Consider the following 8,609-nt stretch of genomic DNA (forward strand, 5'->3'; position numbering starts at 1 on the left):
ATGTCTCAACCCATGAAAACAACACAATTTAATTAATAAATGAATATGTCACAGAGCCTTAGTCCAAATCAAGCCCCAGAATTGAGAGAAAACAGAAGGGGGTCTCTGTTTTGGGCCATGTTCTTTTATTTATTTATGTATTTATTCTGCATAATATTATTACTACCACCCGTAGATTTTCTTGCTTTTCCTCTTTATTTTGTTGTTGTCACGCTCACGATGTATTTCATGTGCTCATGCAATAAATCCAAACCTATAGCCGCTGGTGCCATTACTGCTACGGGCCAACATTATCCATGGTATCACATGTGGACCGATGGTGAGATGATTTTATTAAGAGTTGGCAAAGCAACTTATCATACATAAACCCCAAGCGGTGATGTCCAAATTAGTACTAATCCACCTCTATTCAATCAATCAATGTAGCATTCATGATTGATGAATTGAGAGTGGTCGATACAAATGGATTCACCAACGAAATCCGTTGATAAAAGTGATTTTCAAAATACATCGACTAGCTTGAATGTGGCGCTCAAGTTAGACTATTCATAAGTGTGCCTTATATGCTAAATATAACCTACTTTGACTAGGATATGTAATCAACTAATTGTCACCTAAAATTCACAGGACGAATGTGACAAGCACCAACCAAGCAACCCTAATACTCAAGCAAAGGGGACGTAGAACTTAATCTTTTTCATATATACCCTAATTCCTTAACCATATTTGACCATATGTTAGGGTATGTGTCTTCTCTCTTGGGGTTGCCGCTGGAGCCATAGTTTGTATGAGCTTCTTGTGTTTGTCCCATTCTAGGCTTTCAATTGCTTTGGTATAAGGCGGCAGATACAATGATTTTTACAGCTAAATCCACGTTTTGTTTTTGTGTCCAGTACAGCAAATGGAACCAGATCAGCCATGCTAGGAGGTAAACAGCTTTCGCCTGATCAGCAAGCTACAGGAAGTTGCACAAAGCCTGTCCACAACTACTGCTCTATCTTTTTGTAATTGTTGCATGGACTTACGAGAGCCTGCTGTAATTAGCCATGGACAGCGAGAATCATAATCCAAGAAGACGGTTCAGAAAGTGGTTCAAAGGAAAGCACAAGAGAGCTGACCATAATCAACTGAGTCAAGTTTCAGGTTTTGTTTACTTCTACCTATGGAGACTTCTTTTCTTCTTCTTCTTATTCTTATTCCTCGTCTTCTACTCAAGTGTTTGCTTGATTACTGGATTTTTTTTCCTACAGATGGGGGTGAAGACGAAAGTGAAGATAACTTGGATGATATTCTCTTTCAGTCCATGGAAATGGATCCATGCACTTCAACAATTGAGTTGAGGTGATTTGTTAAAAGAAGAAAAAATCTCAAAAGGAATTAAGCATAATGGATTTTAACATATTGGTATATATTTTTCAGAGTCTTCGTGGGGACTTGGAATGTTGCTGGAAGGTCTCCCATAGGAAGCTTGGCGGTGGATTTGGATGAGTGGTTGAATCTTAAGGATGCGGCAGACATGTATGTTCTTGGGTATGTTATAAACCTGGACTTAATTAATAGTGTTCATAGTTTCTTAATTTTTTCTCTAATTGATATGAGAAATTATTATAAACCGATGCCACAACTTAGCAATCTAGATTGCAGATTTCAGGAGATTGTGCCTTTGAAGACCCGAAATGTAATCGGAGCGGAAGACCCAACCGAAGCAAGAAATTGGAACCTGCTGATAGGGAAAACTCTCAACAACGAATATGGGTGCAATTGGTTGACACCTATATGGCATCCGATTCCAAGTGAGAACTACCACTATGTGAGAAATTCTGAACCTGAAAGGAGGATGAGCAACAATAAGACGTCAATGAGAGAGCAATCAAGAAGCCAACATGAAAACCCAAAGGGGGTCAGCAAGTACAAGCTAATGGCAAGCAAGAAGATGGTAGGAGTGTTCATTAGTGTGTGGATGAAAAGTGACTTGGTCAGCAAGTATTACATTTCAAATGTTAAAGTTTGTTCAGTGGCCTGTGGCATCATGGGTTATTTGGGAAACAAAGGTTCGGTTTCAGTGAGCATGACAATCGAAGGAACTAGTTTCTGCTTTGTTGTTGCCCATTTGGCTTCCGGTGAGAAGAAAGGAGATGAAGGCAGAAGGAACCATCAAGTCTCAGAGATTTTTAGGCGAACGTCCTTCCCTCGATCTCCTGCAGATGATGATATCCCTCATCCTCTCACCATCTTAGGACACGAGTATGTGTTCCTCCCAGTAGAATGTAGCAGTAAAATTTTCCAGTTATTGGTTTTCAGCATTGATCATTGCAATAATCAAGAAAAGGTTCTTAAACTTCATCATTTCCGGAAAAAAATTAAACAAACAACACAAAATGGTTGGCTAATGAGTACTATTCAACCCAACAATTATAAGAGTTCCTGAAATTCAAAATGATAGAAGGACAAATTTGCAAAATTTAGAATTCAACATAATCAAACCCAATACTCTCAGGATTCTGTAAAACTCTAACCAGATTTCAGGATCAATAATTAAACAATGGAAGAAGATTGAGTCAAATTATCAAAGAATGGAGGAAGTCATCCTTAACGTGCTAATTTTTTCTTTGTGAAACAGTCGGATATTCTGGTTCGGGGATCTCAACTATAGGCTATACTTGGAGGACAATTCAGCCAGGCAGCTGATAAAGAAACTAGACTGGAGAGCACTGCAAGAGTTTGATCAGCTTCATAGGGAACGAGAATATGGTGGGGTATTTCAGGGATGGGAGGAGGGAGCTATAGAATTTGCACCAACCTACAAGTATTCTTCATCAAATTGCAATCGCTACTCAGGTGGGGTTCCAAGCAGATCAGGAGAGAAGCAAAGGACTCCAGCATGGTAAGAGCCAGGCTAGATTTTCAGTTCTCTCACCCAGACACAACCACAACACTAGCCATAATCTCTTTCCTTAAAACTATTGAATATTTGGACTCTTTTAGGTTACAATTTACGGATTCATGAGGTCCTGCCCTGGCTCTAGGTTTTAAGAGATAGGCACAGACTAATATGTCTACCCCCAGTATGCCTCCCGTGAGTCTTGATATAAATGGCTTTGCAAAAATAATGGATGAGATCACGAGAAGATAAATTTCTTTCTTTTAGTACATGAAAATTAAATAGGTAATTTGATTATGGTGGCAGGTGTGATAGAATTCTGTGGTACGGAAAGGGGTTGACACAGCTTTCCTACTTCCGTAGCGAGAGTAAGTTCTCTGACCATCGGCCCGTCTCTGCCCTCTTCTCTACACAGGTAGAAGTAGTGAACTCTACTAATCCAAGAATGGTTTCAAGGCATACCATTCTTCCCACCATACCACCTCCTGTTGAAACCGTAAGTTTTCTCTAATAATTTCAAACTATATCAGTATATATAAAATTCAGTTTGTTTGAGGCCAAGTCTACATTTCTTGTCGGGATAGTAAGAATAAATTTATCAATGCAGGAGCAGAGCAACCATGATGAGGCCGAATCTACATTGATATCATTGATCGTAAAGGATTTAGAAGCATCACCAACACATAATACAAGATGTATAGAACAAATAGATGACAGTGATTGCAGCTAGCCTTTGGCACATCGTGTTGTTGCATGCGTGCTCTAAATTGTGTCAAGAAATTTTTAATCTTCTTTCCAGTGACCTTTTTTCTTCTTCATCCTAAGGATTTTCCTTTTTCTTTTTATGACCGGGCAATATGAGTTAGATGCTATAAAGTACGCAAACAGGTAACAATTCCTAAGTGTAAATAACATGCATCCAGTATCCCCAATATAGAAATGAGATGAAATAATCTGTCGAAAAAAGTCCCCTGTATGCCATTGAATTCAAAGGCAAACTGTGGTAATTGATACTGAATAGTAGTGCCGTAAATTTATAGTTCCTCAAGTTCTCTTTTCCAGTACATTACATGCTAGATAAAATGAACACATAAAGTGGGGCTATATGAAGTAGATTACTTACAAATATTTAATTTGCCTCACTTGACTCCATTAATCCACCCAGGACCCCCACATTGTCTAAATGACAACTGGGACATATGCATCTCCTCTGCAACTTCTCACCAACGGTAGCACAAATCTGTTCCAATTCAGAAGTCTGCTTGTTTCCAGTCAAGGCCAAACTTATGTAGATCATGCCCACAAAATATGGTACTTAGAGAAAAAGAAAGAAAACCACAAAACCAATATAGCAATTGAATTCTCTATTCTTCTTTTCTTTTCTGTTGTTTTACAGAACATGAAATTTCTTTTAGTTGCCGAGAAAACCAGAAAAAGAACCTTCAAAATGTCAACAACCATTTAATGACTATTAGTTGCAAATGTCCAAATGTTCCTTTTCTTTTTCTACATTTACTTATAACTAAAACAGGCATTCACTTTATGAAGAAAGCTGGCCAAGAAGCTTGTACAAATAGCTCATGTGGATTGGACTGCATTCAATTAAGGCAGTTTCGCAAATGATGAAAAATTCAAGCAATCAACTGTTATGCAGTGCATTTGACTGTGCTTATGAATTGTTCATATCCATGGAACTACTTTAAACTCATTCAACCATGATCCATCACTAATGACCATATGAGATGGGCAATTTTCTTCGCATTCTAATTTTCTACATGGTCCAGAGGAATAATATATAATGTGCTTAACCATTGATTAAGTTCAGTAACCAATGCAATCTTGAAAAGGATATCTTGTCAAGTCCTGCAATGCTTTTGTTGCTTCTAACATCTCCTCCATCAAGAATACCTTCCTTTCACAATCAATCAGCGCCTGCTGGACCTGCAGAAGCAGAAGCTCCAGATAATTCAGTCATTTTCATGTTGCTTTCCTGGGAAATACTAACATGAACACAAACTATGCATTTAGAAAATTGTAATGTTAGCTGTTGGGAATGTTTCAATGACCGATTTCCTACCTGCTTTTCAATGTTCTGTTCTGATTTGTATTCTTCTACCACTTCAGTTGTCTGAGATATTACACCAGCAAGCATATCTTCAAGTGTACTTAAAGCACCTTCAGTAACCTCCTCCTTCACTAGTTTGGGATCTTCTTCTGAAACAAAATTGCAATATTCTTTTAGTTTCTACCCAAGCTACATTATGCAATCATTTTGCTCCTCTTTTGAGAAAGATCTATATTGAAGACTTAAAGAGAGATGTAGGAGTTAATAATGACTAGAAGATTCGACAAATGAAAATAAAATAAGATGGAACAGCACATGTTCAGAGATCAATACTATATATAGATTAATGGATTAGCGTACACAAGCCATCACCTTCTGTACTTCCATTGTACAAGAGCTCATCAATTTTTCGAGCACTTGACTCTTGGAACTTCCTGCATTCAAATTTTTTGACGAGTATGATAGTAACTTAGTAACTGCAGGAAGGCACTAAAACATTTTTGAAATAGCACTCGCAGCAATCATGTGAAATTTTCTATAAATGGGGCATACAAATACGCCATGTAGTCCAAAATGCTCTGAGAACTTGTTACAAGTACCATTTCTCTTTTCAAATGAAGCTAACCTTATCTGAGTGTTGATCTCAAACATTTGGCTTATAAACTCATCTCTGCGTAGACAATTATGGCAAATAATTAAAAGTTAAGCAATTAGAATTTTTAAAAATTAAAATATTGAAAATAATTAACAAACGATTGAGATGAAAATTTCATACCGCGAAGCGCCTTTTTTGTTCTTTTCCAAGGTCCAAGCAAAAATAACATAAAATGAGGATCAGTAGACAAATATTTAATTAAATTACTAGAAACAGAAAGTAAAAATACCTTAAGAGCATCCAAATCCGATCCCACTGTGGAAATCTCGTCTTGAGTCAGAGAAATCCTTGACTGCATTGAAGATTCGATTAAAGCCTAATCAAATTAAGAACAGAATCATTGTGCAAAAATAACAAACCTCTAGCGTTTGAATCGTAGCTTCATTCATAGCCAATTCAACTTCGTATCCTTTAAGATCTTGCTCAGTAGTTTCCTTGCTGCGCTTGGCTTCCTCGAGCTCTGCATTTGCAACCTCTAGCTCAGATCGGAGCTCTTCAATTCGCTTCCTCAGACCTACCACTCTTCGCTCTGCATATCTCAAAGCATGTGTATCCAAAGTTTTCCAGTTCAAATTTCAGCGAAATTCAAAGAATGCGAAGAAAAAGCTATTCGTTTAATTTCCAATAAAACCTAGCGGGAACAGAATTGAACTTAATTAGCGAGCTCATAGTACATAATTATTAGTGCCTATTTCTACGTTTCTCGGGAAAAATGATTTTTTTTTTTTTCTTTTTCCCTTTCATCTACATTCTCTCGGGAACCAAACAGATAAGTGAATGCATAATAGTAAAAGGTGTGTAGGGACTGTACCTCCGTGCGACTTCTCGGAGGCGAAATCGTGAATTAAGTTGAAGAGGTGCTTCCGTGGTTCACTTCCCGCCATGGCTGTGTGCTTCTGTTTCGCGCACTTAATTAACCAGGGCTCCCGTGGGTCGGATAGATGATCATAATGATCTTTCAAGTCCAAGACTAGGCCCACTTTATTTTCCTTAGCCCGGTACCGGGCCCATTTTCTTTGTCTTCAGCCCAATATTAGGCCCAGTTATTTTTCATTAGCTACTTTATCGCTTCTACGTGATTTGATTTCTCTTTTCCTAATATCGCTTTGCTTGTATAAAAACAAAAACAAAAGGTTGTATTAGTCTTCTACAAAAAAGAGAAACATGGAAGAACGTAACGTATTGCATTGTCTTACTTTCTATAAAATGATATTTTTAGTGGTGTCAAAATCTGTATGATCTTATCTGAAATGAATTTGGATTTTTTATATTCAAAAAAAAAAAAAGAGAAAAAACAAGTGTGAAAGTATATTATCCGAAATGATTTCTTGAGTGACACAAGTTAAGAACTTAGTTTTAAGAAAGTATAAAATTGATGCTACAATATTTGTTAGGGAGGGAAATTAAGATGCAGTTATTGTTATTGGAGACTGTTACCCCATTGTGGATATTTTTAACTTTGTTTGGTAGCGCACAATGAGCATGTTTGGTAGGTTGGACTGGCCTGGACAGTGTTAAATAACACTTTGAAAATCATGTTTGGTAAGAGGGGGACTAAATTAAATGGGATTGTATAGTACAACAGTAAACAAAAAGCCTCACTCGCCCTTCCAGTTTAGCGAGCCTCAAACATGGTTTGCAAAATATCGATTTCGCTAAACGGAGAACGCGAGTCCGACAATAACCAACTTCTTCTTCTTCACCTAGAATTGTAACCACCATAGACCCAGCCAAACCACCAGAATCACCATAGACTATCGTCAAACCCAGTCACTAGAACCAACCACCACCAATTCAAACCCAGTCACTCGAATCAACCACCACTAATTCAAACCCAATGGAACCACAACCCAATTGAACCCAAATTCAACAACCACTGTCAAACCCAATTGAACCTTCCAAGAAATCATCCACCACGATCAGGACAATTGCAAAGGGAGACACCATTAAAGGAGATGTGGGCTTTCTTGTATGAGACTGAGAGAAGGAAGTCATGAATTCCCAGTCTTGAAGTGGTTTGACAAAAATTCTAAAAACTAATTGGTACCCATTAAAAGATTCTTCCGGGAAATGACATAGAAGCCATCAAGTTGAACTTATGGAATAAATAGCTGGTATTGAATTTTCAACCTCTGTCTCTGTCTCTCTCTCTGTGCGTTTTTTCTCACCTAAAACTGTTAAAGGAAAATCAATTACACAATCTGATTGAGAGTGATTGGAGCTTCCGATATTGTCAACTCTTTGGATAGAGTGATTATAGGATGTAAATATAATTAGCTTTATTCTAGGATCTGCTTACTTAGAATAGCACATAGGTTCTGTATAAAATCTTACCTTGTGTACCAATATTATCAATTAATGCAATATACGAATTCACAATTCAAGTTGGTATCAGAGCACCGATCTTGGTGACTCTATCACGCTTCCGCCACCATAACCACCGTAGTCCTCCCATAACCACCACAGATCTCTCACAAACACCATGACAGAACCAACCAAAAACATGAAACCAGATGAGAATACCATGGAATTCTCAGACCCATACACCATACACCACTCAGACCATACTGGACTTATCCTAGCTTCCAAACCACTTGATGGGAACAATTATGGGCAATGGAGCCGTGCCATAAGCATGGGTCTCAGCGCAAAGAACAAGATTGGGTTCATTGATGGAACCATTACAGCTCCATCATCCAAGGATGCAAAATATGCAGCTTGGAAAAGATGCAACGATATGGTAACACTGTGGATTGTGAACTCAGTTCACTCAGACATTGCCAACAGCATCATGTACACTGAATCTGCTGCTGCAGTTTGGAACGATCTCAAGGACAGGTTTTCACAGAGCAGTGACTCAAGGATCTACCAGATTCGACAAGAAATTGTTGAAAATCGTCAAGGGCAGCTCTCAGTATCTTCCTATTACACCAAGATGAAAGCCTTGTGGGACGAGTTAGCGTCCTGCCATGACCCACTCACTTGCACTTGTGCAGGCTTGAAAGAAC

General features: G+C 38.2%; 2 protein-coding genes across 4 annotated transcripts; one reads left to right on the plus strand and one right to left on the minus strand.

The window, feature by feature from the left end:
- The first annotated feature begins 704 nt into the window (after positions 1–704).
- On the plus strand, positions 705–3,699 carry LOC117620590 (type I inositol polyphosphate 5-phosphatase 4-like). 3 transcript variants are annotated; one of them, XM_034350700.1, is made up of 8 exons: positions 705–785; positions 899–1,143; positions 1,251–1,341; positions 1,420–1,530; positions 1,645–2,244; positions 2,621–2,884; positions 3,188–3,377; positions 3,489–3,699. In XM_034350700.1, exons 2-8 carry the CDS (start codon positions 1,047–1,049, stop codon positions 3,609–3,611), a joined length of 1,476 nt encoding a protein of 491 aa, XP_034206591.1. In that variant the 5' UTR covers positions 705–785; positions 899–1,046; the 3' UTR covers positions 3,612–3,699. The 3 variants fall into 3 exon arrangements, with proteins under 3 accessions (XP_034206591.1, XP_034206594.1, XP_034206592.1); XM_034350703.1 differs by having other exon boundaries at positions 1,420–1,518; XM_034350701.1 differs by having other exon boundaries at positions 721–785; positions 894–1,143.
- Positions 3,700–3,816: 117 nt separating this feature from the next.
- Positions 3,817–6,497, minus strand: LOC117620591 (polyamine-modulated factor 1-binding protein 1). The gene is made up of 9 exons (XM_034350704.1): positions 6,413–6,497; positions 5,961–6,130; positions 5,831–5,893; positions 5,722–5,741; positions 5,572–5,616; positions 5,319–5,380; positions 4,959–5,095; positions 4,734–4,822; positions 3,817–4,143 (listed from the first exon to the last, which is right to left on the minus strand). The coding sequence occupies exons 1-9, from the start codon at positions 6,483–6,485 to the stop codon at positions 4,011–4,013; spliced, it is 792 nt and encodes a 263-aa protein (XP_034206595.1). The 5' UTR covers positions 6,486–6,497; the 3' UTR covers positions 3,817–4,010.
- Positions 6,498–8,609: the final 2,112 nt, after the last annotated feature.

Source organism: Prunus dulcis, chromosome 3, assembly GCF_902201215.1.
Source record: "Prunus dulcis chromosome 3, ALMONDv2, whole genome shotgun sequence".
Classification (NCBI taxonomy): Eukaryota; Viridiplantae; Streptophyta; class Magnoliopsida; order Rosales; family Rosaceae; genus Prunus; species Prunus dulcis.